A 17,306-nucleotide genomic window follows, 5' to 3' on the forward strand; every position below is an offset into this window, starting at 1 on the left:
ACGCACGCTTTTCAACACAGCAAAGGGAGCCATTAGTGAGAGCATGGACGGAAGTCGGCTTCAAACACATTCAGATCGTCGACGTCACTGTTACTAGCGTATCATTACTCAGGATGGTATTTGTGGAATGTATCACACCGAACACGTAGCACTAGTGTTGATGTCGCAGGGCAGTCTATTTTCCGTTTATTCTCCTTAGCTTTTCTACGCTGTGTTTGACATTGAATTGAAATAACTTCCACGCGACGGATGCCATTCAAATTTGGCCAAGAAGATCTATGCATAGCAAGCGATCGAATGATGAGCAGATCTCGATCTTAAAATTTGATGTCAGTGCTCCTTTAGGAGAACTGCTGCGTTCACCAACGTCAGCGAGCGTGTGCTGTACAAGTGGGTAGCGGAGCACGATAAGCACGGCGAGGTACTTTCACCCAAGACGCGTACTTTTACGGTGCTGAGGAGAATATTTAAGCGCTTTCACAATTACAGCTAATCTCACTGCGCAGTTGCCCAGTGTCCCGAGACGCTCTTGCCGCTTTCGCGGCAGTGCACGTCGCTAGCAGACGACAGGGCACGGAAGGATACACTTATACGTGCTCGCCCTCCTGATCAATTGAGAAGGCCTGTAGCTTCCACAGTGCTGCATGGAACTTCTGGAACAGACTATAGGCTTGAAGTCTGCAATACTTCGAATTCATTACGTTTATTTAGTGGATAATTGGTTAAGGTGGTTTGCAGAAAGAGGCAAATACAGGACACGTGGAACAGCAGCGAAAACCACTTACAAACATCTGAATATATTACTGATTACATTTGGGGGGGAGGGGCATGTAAGCGGTCGTTTTGATACTTATGTATGCACTGTTAATCATTTCGTCACGATTTTTGTTGTTGTTAATAGGCCAAGCGAATGGTTAATGTTTGAAACAACACTGAAGCAAAAGATCCTCTTTTTCGACTTTTCTAGAGCAACTGGAAAGCCACACACGGACAAGATAACGAAGACCTCGGATAAGGAGAGAAAACTATAATGTATTCAATGCTATATTTGCGTGGCCTTTTTTTGCCTAATCGGAGTGTGGGTGTACTGTCACTCTCATGGGGTATCCATTCTAGGAAGCCGCATAAGTGGTGCTGTTGTTTCCCCTTCAGGCGCCGTAAGCCTCTATGAATCGAGAGTGCGTCGCTATCCTTCGAGTAGAGTCAATACACCCACGGTGCCCAGACACCGTTGTGACGTTCTGGGTCGCCTCGGGGATCCACTGTGTCGTTCACGGGTGGCACAACGGTCTTGTTGTAGGCGTCCAGTTTCTTCAACAGCATCGACAAGATCTGCACGAAATTACGCAGTTCCTTAGTGAATAAACATGGCCGAAACACTTGCGCGCATAGTAAAACACGTTAAAAAACCAACACCAACAAAAAACCGTACGTTACGGGAGAACACACGGACTAATTATGCGCAATTGAACATCCTAACCATGTGCAATACGAGCGTAGATACAGAGACAAAGTACATTGAATATTGCATATAGCGAAATAGTGAAGGAAGTCGCTGCTAAAAGCTGCTCTTCAAAGAGCTACTTGGCAGAAACCCCACACCCTTCAAAGATTGGCTTACCGCTAACCGCACAAAAGGCGTTCACCGCTTCTGTAGTTGGCATTAACCACTCGGCCGCAGAATAGCCCGTCTTTCAACAAACTATAATAACGGCCTGTTGGTATACTGCATTTATTACTGGCGGCAAGGCGATATAAGCGAGTTCTCTGCATTACCGGTGAGATGGTGCGAAGGACGCATTCCACGTAAAGCTCTTAAAACTTCGTAAAGTAGTGACATACGTGGAATAAAGCGCGCCTTTTCTCCTGTCTGGCTCCTCCGACCTATTCCAGGCAGATACCGCATCGGTATTGGCCAGATTCATACTGCGTGTGGTCCCACGGAACCACACGCAGGGTTCGTTTGTTGACAGTCGCTCGATACTACCATATTTGCTCGTGAAGCGCGGACTAAACTTTGTACAGAGCATTTGTTTTATGTATGTGTACTTGTCTTTCTGTGCGGGTTGCGCTGTGAGATGCTTATCCTACGAGACCAACGTCGCTGTTGGTTGCCAATGGCAGCTGTTGCCCCTTCCCGAGTTCGGTGTTGGTGCCTTCCGATGCCATAGCAAGTATAGTGACGGCAAATAGCTCTTCATGATACCGTACGGTAAACGCGAGGAGTGGGGGCGTAAGACGTGGTTGCACAGAATCGGAAGTGAAACTGCAAGCCGACATTTCAGAAGAAAGGTCTTCACGTCTATACCTGTGCTTTCGCAGTCAGCTTCACGCAATATTTCCAGCGTGGAAGTTTGGACATTCTTACAAAATTTGTGACAGGCTGTGGTTTGACAAAGCTTTGTCTACGCTAAGAAAAGACCTAGTGGCTGACAAGAAGGCCTTAAGCCCCCTAACATCGCCTGGCTTCGCTGCATCTTAAGCTTCCCACACTAGTTCAAACTTCTTTCTTTTATTTATGACAGAAGAAATCCACCAAAATTTAAAGATAGCACGCTATTCCCCCTTTTTTGCGCACAGTTCGCAGAGTGTGGTAGCTCCTTTTACTGCGTAGCATGGTGAGTCAAGTATCCGCTGTCGAACCAACACACTTTTGGGTCTCTTTCTTTTTGGCATAGCCGAGTAGAGCAGAACGAAAGCACGTAGTGAAAACGCCTGAAAAACTAGAAGAGAGGAGTGCCTCGTATTGGCCGGGTTGTTCACGTAAGGCAACTTTCAACCTTGTCGGTGAACAGCTTAAAGGGCCTTGATATGGCCCGTCAATGATTGATGGCTTTTTACAAAGAATTAGAAGTTGAAGGTCTGTTACATGTACACAGACAGGAAAAGTGTGGTGTAAACGAAAAGAATGACTCTAAGAGAAGACCTAGGTGCCACCAGATGTTAAACACGCCCACCACCAGTGACCGGCATTTTGGTGCGGCACGTGTGACGCCTTGTACTGGAAGGCACGGAGCCCTCTGCCAATCTACCAAAGTTTCAGCCATATCAAATCATTCAATATCCGCACAAAGCTGCAGAAAGCTTAAAAAATCTCAATTTCGGGCGCAGCCGGCCACTGAACAGTGTCGTTCGCCGAAATGCAGACGCCAGCACAGCTAGCTGCTTGATACGTCACGGCTGACGAGTGTGCCAGAGTTGCCCGGTTCTTATGCTGGTCACGTATTTATGGAAAAATATTGAGCTTCAATACAAGGGCTTAATCAAATACACCAATATTTAGCCAGATTTTTCATGAATGGACAAATAATAACCCACACAACACAGATTGTGATAAAAATTGATTGTAATGGCCCCGTCAAGTAAAAACAGACAAAATGAAAAAAAGCTGCGTGCACATTACATTGACCTTTCTTCTTCGCTTTCCTTTTCCCCGGAGGTTTTCAACGGTTGCGCGTGCGCCAACCACTCGCACAATGTCAGCACGGCGGTGGCATTTGGTTGCCGGCACTTCCTGTTTCACTGCTTCTAGAACTTGCTTTCTTGAAGTAAATTGAACTAGAGGACGAAGGTGAACCCCATAGAGTTTCCAACATGCAGTGTTGCCCGGAAAGACGAAGATGATCTCCAACTCCACTCGAAAGAGAAATTTCGGGTTAAAGAGTGTTCACATAAGCGCTAATTTTGAAAATAGGCATTCAGAATCAATGAGGCATTTACATGAACTCTAAAAACAGTTCAAAATCTCTTCTGGACCTTTAATTTGTGCTTGTGTATTAACGTGGTTCCATAGCAACTCAAGGAACAAAATATGCATTTGCCTAGAATCTGGTTTCCACTAATCACCTGTCGGCACATCAGCACTGAAGGTTTGGTTATACTGTATACCTTTCAGAGGATTGCAAAAGAACATTGGCAGCCTACATTTGATGTACACATGGTGAGCGTTCTCGTTATCGTTTGATCCGCCTAATCGCAGTCACCGCCAGTCACGGCTGCCACCATTTTACGAATCGAATTATGCTTTTTGCCTTCCAATTCAGGCTCGTAGATCGCTGAACTACCACACTAAAAGCTCGTTCATTCGAACTTGGATAATTAAAAATTACACTTAATTCAAACTGATGCCCTGGTCTTGGTTCAGCCTTGTATGTTGCTGTATAAAAAACTGCTAATAGTTTGAGTGCGTCGGTAGTTGCAATAGTCTGTTTGAACTGGGATATCCTGGTTTGCATTCCTCTTTGCAGAAACTGACCTGAATCGATCACAATGTCTTGCAAAACCAAGCCAAACGTACTAGAGATGCAAAACTACTAAACAACTACCTTCTCAGCCGATGAAAATTTGGACGCTGCCTTGGAGCACTTGGGCAAACTGCAAATGATGGCCATAAAATCGCGATTGAAGAAACATAGGTAAATGCAAATCATCAATGAATTTGTATTAAGTTGCGTTGTGTCTGCCATGTAATCAGTTAACTGAAATCTTTCATAATTTGTGTACTGTCTGAGAATGCATGCGGGATCAGGCACCAATTTTTCGCGGTATTGTCTTCCTTTCTATTTATTACTACTTTTATGGAATGATAGTGAACAAGCTAGTTACTGCAATGATTTATATACATAAATTGTATTTATTATATTGATGTATATTATTAGCAGAACGTCTGTGGCCAAATGCTGGCCTAAATTCGAGACACTGTATGAGAGCTTTGTCAGGCTGCCTAAAATCTGTTTATTTCTCTGACGGCTCATAATCTGTATTGTTCATGAAAATGAGCATCTATTCTATACTATCATATCCTATTATGTGTATATGAACGTGTTTCAGAGGATACATATCCTCATATAAATCGACATTAAGGCTCACTGTCGACGTGAATGCACATCGCTGCTTTTTTTGTGACGCATCTCTCCACTGATCCATTATTCCTGTTCGGACTCAGGACGTTCTTATATTTTAAATCGTTTGCCCCTAATGCGTAGCAGCGCCTAGCTAATTTGCGGTAACTAGTCCTGAGATGACTACGTCGGAACTTTTTCTGCTGGTGCACTATGGTGCGACGTTCATTCATTCTAGTGCCCAACCGCTAATTTGACCTCCATTTAATATGAACAATAATATAGTACCCTTCGAGTTCTAATTAACGAGCTTTTACTGTACTACTGTTTATACGAGAATAAGTTTCATTGGCTTCTCAAACGTTCCGCACCTTCCTCCCTTACTTTTCTGTACTCACTTCTGGCCGTTCTTCGGCCAAGTTGTGAAGCTCGCACGGATCGTTCGTGATGTCGAACACGTAGTACGGTGCTCCTGGCAAGAAGTTCGCGTTGGCAGTGGCGTCATCTCCGCACGTGAGCGTCGCTTCTCGTCTCCACTGGCCGGCGTGCTCAAACACGTCGTCTCTGCCGTACAGGCGTTTGAGCACAGCCGCTGCTCTTGAATTGCTCATCATTTCGTCGAGGCCTTCGTAGGGCCGGCTGCCTCCCGGAATCTCGACGCGCTGGTTGAATTCGCCGAAGTTTCCGATGACCAGCTTCCAGTTGCGGTAGCGCAGCGCCGCTTCGCCAGCCGGCGCGTTAATGTTGACCAGGATCTCCGATCGTGGCGACTCCTCGCCGTCGGTGAGCGCCCGCCACATGTCAAAACCGTCCAGTGGGGGAAGTTGATCCACGTCGCCTCCTGTTCAGAAATAGCAGGTGAATGTTAAACACGTATTCTCACAAGACTCGAGAAGGGGAAGGAAGCACTTTATTCACTCCATAAAATGGGCTGTCTGAAAGGGGGGGGGGGGGGGTGTGCATGGTGTTTGAGAAGAAAAAGACAAGGGGCTCTCAGGCCAGCCTAAGTGCCCGAAACTTCTTTCATTTTGGTGACCCCTATGGCCTAGCAAAGGCAGCGTGATTAAAAAAATATTGTCGTGTGTGTGAAGAAGCCACGGGTTTGCGCTCTAAATATATACATTTTAAATATGAGAAACCAACTAGCCCAACAACAAGTTCTTTTACAGGGATGGGCAGATCATTTGAAGTTGTATCATGATATGACGCAAGATACCAGGGTAACAAGTAAGGGAGATGCAGGTACGAAAAAAATGGCAGATCCCACGTACAGTAGGAACCAAAGATATGGGAAGCAAGAATTAGGAAGGACGATATGTCACTTTAAAATCAGCACATTATGAGGTGGATGTACATTATGCCGTACGTGACTTCCATGTTATGAGTATCATGTTTGCACCTGGAATTTGTGTTTGTCGTCCATTGCCATCTCGTAATACCAAATTTGGTATACGTGAAGCTAGCAAAACGGCTGCGAGCGCTCTAAGAGCGTAGGATGTAGTCATGTCTAACATGACACGCTTATCACGATTATAATGTTTGACGTGTCATTTACCTTCGTCGTCCATTTGCGTCACGTAATATCAAATTTGGTATATGTGAAGCCAGCGAAACCACCACGAACGCCCCATGAGCGTGGTGTGTCTATAGTTATCACTTACATGGCATGCATGCATTGATTTCTACGTTAGGGTTTGCCACTGATGTTGGCCGTGCAGTCGTTTCATACCATATCGGCTTTGCAATATGTCATGTGAATGAAATCTCCTCAAGAGACATTCATCTCCACAAGTCATATTCATTGAAGTGGCAATCACTGCAAGTGGCATTCTTGAATCATGACACACTTAATGAGCGTAGCGATCTGGTCGCTACTAGGTCGCCACTGGAGAGAGGATCGCCACGTATGCACAGCAGATTGAAAGACCTTTTACTAAACTGATTTTTTTTGCTAAGCACTTCTGATTGCCGTTGTACACCCTTGTAAGCTACATAACTGCGACAACTCTGCGCCGCACTCTCTGCAACCTGCTCTCGTGGCATCTATCTATCTATCTATCTATCTATCTATCTATCTATCTATCTATCTATCTATCTATCTATCTATCTATCTATCTATCTATCTATCTATCTATCTATCTATCTATCTATCTATCTATCTATCTATCTATCTATCTATCTATCTATCTATCTATCTATCTATCTATCTATCTATCTATCTATCTATCTATCTATCTATCTATCTATCTATCTATCTATCTATCTATCTATCTGTCTATCTATCTATCTATCTATCTATCTATCTATCTATCTATCTATCTATCTATCTATCTATCTGTCTGTCTGTCTGTCTGTCTGTCTGTCTGTCTGTCTGTCTGTCTGTCTGTCTGTCTGTCTGTCTGTCTGTCTGTCTGTCTGTCTATCTATCTATCTATCTATCTATCTATCTATCTATCTATCTATCTATCTATCTATCTATCTATCTATCTATCTATCTATCTATCTATCTATCTATCTATCTATCTGTCTGTCTGTCTGTCTGTCTGTCTGTCTGTCTGTCTGTCTGTCTGTCTGTCTGTCTATCTATCTATCTATCTATCTATCTATCTATCTATCTATCTATCTATCTATCTATCTATCTGTCTGTCTATCTATCTATCTATCTATCTATCTATCTATCTATCTATCTATCTATCTATCTATCTATCTATCTATCTATCTATCTATCTATCTATCTATCTGTCTGTCTGTCTGTCTGTCTGTCTGTCTGTCTGTCTGTCTGTCTGTCTGTCTGTCTGTCTGTCTGTCTGTCTGTCTGTCTGTCTGTCTGTCTGTCTATCTATCTTTCTATCTATCTATCTATCTATCTATCTATCTATCTATCTATCTATCTATCTATCTATCTATCTATCTATCTATCTATCTATCTATCTATCTATCTGTCTATCTGTCTATCTGTCTGTCTGTCTGTCTGTCTGTCTGTCTAGCCGCCTACGACTTTTAGATCTCCTGGCCGTATAGCGATGGTTTCGATACCAAACTTGGTATGGCAGAGCATGACTAGATGAAGAACATATTTGGCTAGTCATAACATGAAATTCGTGACATGTTTGTCATGAATGTCACAATTTACTCTTCATGGTCCTGCAGCTCTTGCGGTGGTTTCTTTCACATAGCATGTTGCAAAACTTGTATGGTATGGCATGATAGCATGGCGAACACAAGCAACAGACCCTAACATGAAAATCATGACATGTGTGTCATGTAACAACATGACTACATGCCACGCTCATGACGCGCTGGCGGCCGTTTCGCTAGCTTCACCTATACCAAAATAGACATTACGGGGCGTGAATGGATGACGAAAGTATGATACTGGTGCAAACATGATAAACATGAGAGGCGTGTCAAGTAACAACATGACTACATGCTACGCTCATGATGCGCTCGCAGCCGTTTCGCTAGCTTCATATGTACCGAACTCGGTATTACGCGACGCGAACGGACGACATATGTAAATGACGCATCCAGCCATGTTAATCACGACATGCCTGTCTTGTAACAACATGCCCACATGCCACACTGATGAAGCGCTCGCGACTGTTTCGCTAGCTACACGTATACAAAATTTGGTATTACGTGACGCCAATGGATGGCGAAGGTATGTGACTGGCGCAAACATGGAAATCATGAGATACGTGTCTTGTGAGAAGATGACTACGTGCCACAGTAAAGGCGCCAGTACATTTTGACGTGACGTGATGCGCGTGCTCGCCGGCGTTCAATTCGTCGCGTCACGCCAGCATTGCTACGCGAGGTGCCGATCCTGCCTTATACTCGCTGGCGCGCGCCACGCTGCGTTGCTTTGACGCATGTGCGTTTCAGCGCGTCCAGCGTCCCCCCGTCACGAAAGGAGGTTGACGCAGCGTTGTCTCGGTAACGCATTGGCGCGAAATGCAGCATGTCGCAGTTCGCGCCGGTTGCCGCCGGGCCACGCCAACAAACGCTGGTCGCGCCTAATATCAGACTATAGAGTGCTCACGTTTTGCTAACGTAGCGTCGCTGTGTCCAGGGTGCGCGCGCGTCAAGGCTACATTGGAGTACATTGGGCCCTTCTTGATGCGCTCGCGGCCATTTTGCTAGCTCCACATATATTAAGTTTGGTGTTACGTAACGTCAATGAATGACGAAATATATGACTGGTGCAAACATGATAATCCTGACACGCGTGTCATGTAAGAACATAACAACCTGCCACACTCATGGCGTGCTCACAGCCATTTTTCTAGCTCCGCATATACTAAATTTGGTATTACGTGACGTGAATAGATGACGAAGGTAAAGGACACATCCAAACATGGTAATCCTGACACGGAAGTCATGTAGGGCATCATTTATCTCCACGTCGTAACGTTGTGCTCACTTTAACGTGACATATCAACATTGCTCATTCGTGCTTCGCACATCATCGATTGCCACTGTACGTGGGATCTGCCAATTTTTCCTTCAACTCTGAAGTGTGAATTCGGCCTCACTGTCTAGACTCGAAGAGAAGGCGAATAGTTGATTCATTGATTGATATATAGGGTTTAACGAACCAAATCCACCATATGATTATGGGAGACGGCGTAATGGAGGGCTCCGGACATTTGGAGCACCTGGGGTTCTTTAACGTGCACACAAATCTGAGCACACGGGCCTACATCATGTCCGCCTCCTTCGGAAATGCAGCCGCCGCAGCCAGGATTTAATCCCGCGACCTGCGGGTTAGCAGCCGAATACCTTAGCTACTAGACTACTGCGGTGGGGCGAAGGTGAATGGTGATGGGGACACAGGCAGAGAAAAAATGAAAGTGGGCAGATAAGATTGAGAAGTAAGCGAATGTGTTGCGGCGAGCTAAACTAGGTTGAGCGGCGGAACATGGGCGAGCCCTTTCTCCTTTGGGTGTGGCCGGGCTGCTGCTGATGATGATCTGAGGAAATGGGAAATTTGTCCCATCATATCAATTTGGTCATCGTGCTGCAAATATCATTTTCGCTAGAAATACGAGTCTAATATTCTGGTAGAATGTAATTTCAATGAATTCATATTGCGCTAACTACTTTATATGTACGGCACCTACATACGTCTTTCAATTTACACCCGTGTTATTCTTCAACTGCATGCAAACCGATTCGATGCATTTGCCTTGAACTTTTGTTTGTGTTCTTTGCAGTCCTACGTGGGCCTACTCAGGCCGTCGCATCTTTGAACAAAAATAAAGAACGTATTCACGTTAGAAGCAGGCAAATCGACACACACACACACAATCACACACACACACACACACACACACACACACACACACACACACACACACGCACGCACGCACGCACGCACGCACACACACACACACACACACACACATACACACACACACACGCACGCACGCACGCACGCAGCACACACACACACACACACACACACACACGCGCGCGCGCGCGCGCGAAAGTTATGAAAAGGGGGTAAGGTAAGGTTGTAACGTATAAATTTAACAACTAGCGTATCAAGATTCACTGTACAAAAGTCCCGGCATAAGCGGCGTCAAATATTTCTATGTGTTAACAGATCTGAAAAGTCCCAGTTTTGCTAAAAAAGCGAAGCAGAGAATGATAGCAACATTTTCGAATGTTTTAGGAAGGAAGCAGAGCAGAGCATACAAAACGCTGTCCGCCGTGCTTGTCTATAATGGCTAATGTACTCGGCTGGCTGCGGCAGCTACATTTCCGATGGAGGCGGAAATGTTGTAGGCCCGTGTGCTCAGATTTGGGCGCACGTTAAAGAACCCCAGGTGGTCGAAATTTCCGGAGCCCTCCACTACGGCGTCTCTGATAATCATATGGTGGTTTTGGGACGTTAAACCTCACATATCAATCAAATCTACAAAACGATGGTTTAGAGTCGTGTTTATCCTAGTGCAACACAACGCTGACACCAGCCCAACGAAGACACGAAGCAGACGCAGACCATCGGCCGACGAGTCGCCCACCGACGAAGCGCCCTTGGTCACACTTGGCTGACGACGACGCCTCAAAAGACAACATGTCGTCGTAGTGTAACATATTGACATACCACAAACACCAGTAAAACGCATCCGCAGACCTGTCGTCGGCGTGTCGTCGGGAGATGTACGGCTGAGGGAAAATTTGCTCATGTCTTTGCTTTAAACCACGACGAAGGAGGAAGTCTTGGGAGAGATAACGATGCACAATCCAAGCCTTCCACGGTGTTTGAACAGGCCTCTTGCGCACTTCACTGAAGTGTTTTCTTTGCTTACCTTCTGTGTGTCCCAATCCCCGTCCCTCAACACCGTGGATTATGGCGGGGGCTGCGCCGCGTAGCCGGAAAGGGACAATGGTAGAGCAGGGAGCATGGCTCAAAATGAGGGGCAGGTGGGCAAGTTTTGTTGGTTCCGCTGTGTGTGCCTCTAGTGTGACTGAAGAATTGACCAACTAATGAAAGGCTGTGAGCGCAAGGCACGAACGAACGGAGTATTTCAGAGACCATCGGTGGGCTATTTGTGTGATTGTAGTGCAAATATGACTAAGACAAGTCAAAAGACACTGCCAAATGGAGTCGGCCGACCAAAATAGAGGTCGTGTCCCGCTAGTGTAAACACGCCTTAAGAGAGCATGACCGCTCAAGGCACACTTTCGGCGCCGTTTTTTCGTGTTGAGAGCGCAGCCCGTAGAAGATCCTATAGAAGCCTGCTGGGGAGGGGGTGGGCACAAGGCGCGTGCTGATCGTTGCCGCATTATGACGGCAACCATAAGCGCCTCCCCCTCTCTCTTGTTCGCCCAGGTTATAAGTGCGCGCGCAGACGACCCAGGCTGGAAAAGCGGTGTTCGTTCCGCAGAAAGAGGAGGCTAGCGTATCCTTGCCCTTGTATATATACATACTTATACTGGAATGATGATGGCGGCGGCGCCGAAATCGAGGCGAGACTGTCCATTTAATTGTTATTGTAAAAGTATTACCACTTGCGGATCCACTGCTTCACGGAAGCGAGGTGTCTTTCTGGAATGTACTGCACCACTCGACATACAGCCATTCATACTTAGTGCTCAGCTCGAATTGACGTTAATTCATATTTTTTATGCTCCTCACAGTCCAACAGATACCTGAGGAATCCTCTGGAGGTTCGTGTGAATAGTAATCTCCTAGTCTTCTTTTTTTGTTATTACCAAGATGCGGCTGTGCTCTGAAGTGCACCTGTGCCCATTCTTAGGAGTCAACACTGCAATTTCCAAAGGGCGGAGTGTTAGATAAGAAATACTTTCGGAGTACTTAAAGAGAGTGAAGCATGGAATGTCATGAACTAATGAGTGTCTTTGTTCTTTTCCATTGCATCTAAAAATTAGAAACTAAAAGCACATAAAATGATGTATGCTAGCCCTAATTTGTACAGTTGTAAAACGTCAAAACAACAAGGCCTTATGAAGTTCATAAAAAGGCAGAGATACTTATTCAAAAAAACACAGAGTGGTCGGCCTGAGCGATGGTATGCTCGAGCCTGCTAATCTACACCAGGGGAGGGTAAAGGAGAGGGAAAAGAGTAGTGGGTAGGAATGGGGATGGTATTATGCAGTCAGGTGAAGTTGGCGAAATGCTGCGACTGTGCATTCAATTCAGTTGGATGGGATTGCTTTAACGGTGCAACTCTGCGACATCCAAACGTTGTGCTGGTGGCACATGGTATGCTTAAAACTAGCTCTACACTTGACTTCCTTGGTGGTACCTATTGTTTTCCCTTCTTCTACTGGCCAATACTATTCACTAATTCACAAAGATAAGTTTTAGAACAAGTCACAGCGTGGGAATAAAGAACGGCTTGAAAACGTACCAGCCGCCGAATAGAGCGTCGGAAGCCAGTCGGCAGCATGCATCAGCTGGTGTGACACTCGTCGACGGGGTAGGAGGTCGGGAGTCCAGAGGAACGCGGGCGAACGGATTCCGCCTTCGTAGAGGGTGTCCTTGGCTCCACGCAGAGGCCAATTTATGCCTCGGTTGGAGACGGGGCCCGAAGGAGCACCACCGTTGTCGCTGCTGAAAACTATTATGGTGTCGCGAAGCATGGAAGCCTCCTCCAGTGCTTCCACCAAGATACCCACGGACTGGTCCAAGGCGTCAGTCATGCCTAAGAGTAAAAATGCCAATCTGCAAAGATTTGAACTTGTTTTTACACACATGAGAACTAGTGGCCTAGCTGGGCAGTGGAAAAGAGAACACGTCCTCGTGGTTAAATTGCAGCGTGCCACCGGAACCCGAGCATAAATCGTTGTTAACAACACCCACTAGGCCCTGAACGAACTGTTTTCATGAAAATTTCATGCACTTCGTTTGTCACTATAAAGTTACGAGATAGTAAATTACCCAATAAACAGGAAAGTTACCTGCGTAAACTTTCCTTGCGTCCTCGTGGATGTATGGAAACTTGGCGACGTTCTCTGCGGGAGCTTCGATCAGTTCTGGTCCGACACCGCCATGAGTTGCTTGTTGCGCGAAGTAGAGAAACAGCGGCTGCAAGAAGAAAGTACTAGCAGACCACTTACGGAATTCAGAATGACATGCTATAATAATGGCGCATAACCTTCGCAATTGATCCTGCAAAATTGTAAGGACGCTTTCCATCGACAAAAGGTAAAACCTGTTCATCTATGAAACATGAAATGTATTATCGTATACAATATTTTTTATTGTGAAATGTTTGATGAGGAAGTAGTCATTTTGAAATAAGTAAATAATTTTGTTTTCATTGCCAATTAACATTAGAAAAGCATCTCTAGGACATAAAAGGGGTCGTGAAACGGTCGCTTTACGACGACAATGCGACACCATCGGCAGCCACATGCGCTAACTATATCATCAGCCCGAGTGGACCTGCATAGACACTTTGCCTATCGAGAACGCGGAACTATATGTGGCGTATCGAGCGCGCGGAAGAGGCGCTCATCGGCGGCTGCCATACGCGATCCGCGTTCCACAAGAACGCTGCTTAATATGACGTCAGTGTTCAAGGCAGTGCCGATCGCGTTTGGCAAAGACGCTGGTGGGTGTCCCGGTTGCACTCACTCACAAGTACCGAAGGGTTCCGCATTCCTCGATAGCCAAAGCATTACTTATGATGACGTCGCCTAGTTAGTGCGTGTGGATGCCGGTGGCTTCGCATTGCTGCTTTGGAGCGAGCGTTTCACGACCCCTTTAAGAGACCCTAATGCAAGTATAGCGTTAGTTCTGCCGTTCATCAAAGAAGAATCCTGACGTGTTAAACTGAGCGTTATGAAAAGGAAGATTTTGGCTGCATGGAGTTGAACACATAAGAAACCGGCGGTCATGGCATACGCAGCCCCACCGTGGTGGGATTGTGGCTAAGGTACGTGCTCGGCTGTGGACCTGCGGGGCGCAGGATCAAATCCCTGCTGCAGCGGCTGCATTTTCGATGGAGGAAGATGTTGTAGGCTGGCGTGGTCAGATTTTGGTGCACGTTAAAGAATCCGAGGTGGTCCAAATTTCCGGAAACCTCCACTACGGCGTCTCGCATAAATATATGGTAGTTTCAGTACGTTAAACCCCACATATCAATAAGTCAGTCATGGCACACGCACATCATCGAGAGACAGCATTAACACGTCTGTGTTAGTGTGCGAAGTCACCAGCTGTGTTAGATGTCTGAATAAATTGTCACATGCGACAGGGCGCTGAGTAGGCTTAAACTTCCTAAAAAAGCTCTTTTTGCCCCACACCGATTCGCCAGAGCCAGGAGGCACCGTCTGGTCGGGAAGAATGCGTTAGTGAAAGGAAGCATACACAGACCTCAGACATCAGAAAGGTGAAAAGAAGAAAAGCGAGAGAGATGGAGGGGGATGTGGAAGGAAAAGTGAAAGGGGGGCACCCGGGGGAGTCCACCTTATATTCTTTTTCTCTTTTTTTTCATTTCTTTTTTTCTGTCTCTTTTCCCTCTTCCCCCCTCTGACCCGCCGCGGTGGTCTAGTGGCTAAGGTACTCGGCTGCTGACCCGCAGGTCGCGGGTTCGATTCCCGGCTGCGGCGGCTGCATTTTCGATGGAGGCGAAAATGTTGTAGGCCCGTGTAATCAGATTTGGGTGCACGTTAAAGAACCCCAGGTGGTCAAAATTTCCGGAGCCCTCCACTACGGCGTCTCTCATAATCAAATGGTGGTTTTGGGACGTTAAACCTCACAAATCAATCAATCAATCTTCCCCCCTCTGATTTGAAATTGTATAAAGCTAAGCACCAACAAACTGTACCTTGAATCCTTATGAAGGCCACATTCTTGGCCGAAACGTCGAAATACGCCACGTTGTGACCGCTCACGGAGGATCTTCTTGACATATATGCAACGCTGCGGCCACTCATCCACCATGCCTTCCTGTATGTATGTATATATATATATATATATATATATATATATATATTGTTACTGCATATGTGGTTTGGGTATGAGCCGGTGGGTAGCGGGGAACAGGTACATTAAAGAAGAGAACGTTCGGCTAGCGAGATAGGCCTCCGGTGCATAACCCCTTGAAGTCTACCAGTACGCCTCAGCGTAATAAATACATTACTAAACGTAACAGAGTGGTAGAGGTGCTGGGTACAGCACATCGATGAACCACGGAGCCACAGCTGCTTAAACTTCGCCGGAGCCGTCATCTTGCTGGTCTTCCACAGACAACAACCATCATGACCGAGAGTGAAGGTCACGGCTTCTCAACCACGCAAAAGTCAGTGCCGGCTGCACCTCGGTATCGCTATATGGAACCCCGCCCGTTCGCAGGAAGAGCAAGGGAAGATGTGGATGCGTAGCTGACACACTACAAAAGGGTGAGCCTGTACAATGGCTGGAATCCCACGGACCAACTGGGAAATGTCGCGCTGTTTCTCAGGGAAACCGCCTTGATGTGGTACGAAAACCACGAAGATTCCTTAACAACGTGGGATCGTTTCGCCGAAGAATTCAAAAAATGCTTCGGTGACTCTGATTCGAAAAAGAAAACCGCGGAACGCACGTTGGCTCAAAGAGCCCAGACTCCTGGAGAAACGTGTACCACCTACATAGAGGAGATTCTGATGCTCTGCAAGATCATAGTCCCGTATATGTCTGAAGAGGACATGGTCGGACACCTTCTGAAGGGTATAGCAGAGGACGTCTACAATTTTTTGATAGTCAGGGAAGACCTCACTTCCGTATCCGCCATCCAACGTCACTGCCGTACTTTCGAGAAGCTGAAGACCCGTCGTGTTGCCCCGAAATTCGGTAGGCTGGCAAATGTCACAACGGTCGCCAGCGTCGACGCAAGCCCGCCTGCCCACCTTGCCGCTACTATCAGGGCAATCGTGCGCGAAGAGCTACAGCGACAAGACACATTGGCCGACGACACTATCCATCATCCGCCTACCTGTTCATCCTACTACACGGCACCGTTTGCTCCTCTGCCACCATCGGTATGTGCGACGGACTTTAGCGAAGCTGGAAATTCTTGGCAACGCCGAGACTCATTCGCGCCTGACCAGTGGTATGACCGACGCCTTCGTACCGGCTCCGCTCCTCAAAGGCGGGCAGTTCCCGTTCAGCAAGGTGCTCCACTCCGTTCGGGTAGGCGACCTTACCCAGCGGAGCGCTCTCAGCAGTGGTTCGGTGAACGATCCCTGCCCGTCTGCTACAACTGTGGGGTTGAAGGCCATTTTGCCAGGTACTGCAACTACCGGTAGCCGCCAAGATACGACCGCTCACCGAGATCCCACCTGTCTGGCTTTACACGAACACCAACGTCCCCTGGAAGCGCGTCCCACGAGATACCAAGGCCGCTGGGACACCGTTCTCCGGCCTATGACCGCAGTCTGACACCCCCGCCAGCCCCTCACTCCAATCGGTCGCCGTCTCCTAGGCGCCGCTACCCTTCGCCGCCGCCGGAAAACTAGTCGGCGCGACAGTTGGAGGTGAGGTCGCTAGACAGTCTTCGATTTCCACAGAAATGCCTCCTTTAATTTGCATGTTTAGAAATAAGGTTCGTGTGCTAATCAACGGTGTCTCAACAATGGCCTTAGTGGACACAGGTGCAACCATATCAGTGATGAGTCTAGCATTCAAACACCTTCTTAGACGAAAGGTTATGTTCCGTTGGGACCGTGCTGATACATTTCGTGGAGTGAGCGGAGATGTCTTACAACCTGCTGGTGTTTGCTCAGTGACGGGTAGTTTGGGTGGCCAGAATTTTATCGCTGATTTTGCTGTTCTCTTTCATTCAACGTATGATGTAATTCTAAGACTTGATTTCCTGAATCTTTGTGGTGCCACTGTTGAGTGCCGCACAGGAGAGATTACAGTAGATTCAAATGTTCCGGTAGCGTTAATGGAAAGCCCGCCCTGTATAGAAAGCACCCTTTGCGTGTCCATGGACACAACTG

At 46.8% G+C, this 17,306-nt stretch overlaps 1 protein-coding gene across 1 annotated transcript; it reads right to left on the reverse strand.

Moving 5' to 3' along the window:
* Nucleotides 1–1,203: 1,203 nt before the first annotated feature.
* LOC142803111 (arylsulfatase B-like) lies at nt 1,204–16,583 on the reverse strand. The gene is made up of 5 exons (XM_075888214.1): nt 16,509–16,583; nt 13,275–13,401; nt 12,725–13,018; nt 5,240–5,682; nt 1,204–1,332 (listed from the first exon to the last, which is right to left on the reverse strand). Exons 1-5 carry the CDS (start codon nt 16,581–16,583, stop codon nt 1,204–1,206), a joined length of 1,068 nt encoding a protein of 355 aa, XP_075744329.1.
* Nucleotides 16,584–17,306: the final 723 nt, after the last annotated feature.

Source organism: Rhipicephalus microplus, chromosome 3, assembly GCF_043290135.1.
Source record: "Rhipicephalus microplus isolate Deutch F79 chromosome 3, USDA_Rmic, whole genome shotgun sequence".
Taxonomy (NCBI): Eukaryota; Metazoa; Arthropoda; class Arachnida; order Ixodida; family Ixodidae; genus Rhipicephalus; species Rhipicephalus microplus.

Coding starts and splice junctions, on each gene's coding strand:
- LOC142803111 (XM_075888214.1), bottom strand. CDS start 16,583: ATGGCCTTCAACCCCACAGTTGTAGCAGACGGGCAGGGATCGTTCACC. Junction 13,402..16,508: donor TGCTGAGAGCGCTCCGCTGG/GTAAGGTCGCCT, acceptor TTCTTCTTGCAG/CCGCTGTTTCTCTACTTCGC. Junction 13,019..13,274: donor CGCAAGGAAAGTTTACGCAG/GTAACTTTCCTG, acceptor TTTTACTCTTAG/GCATGACTGACGCCTTGGAC.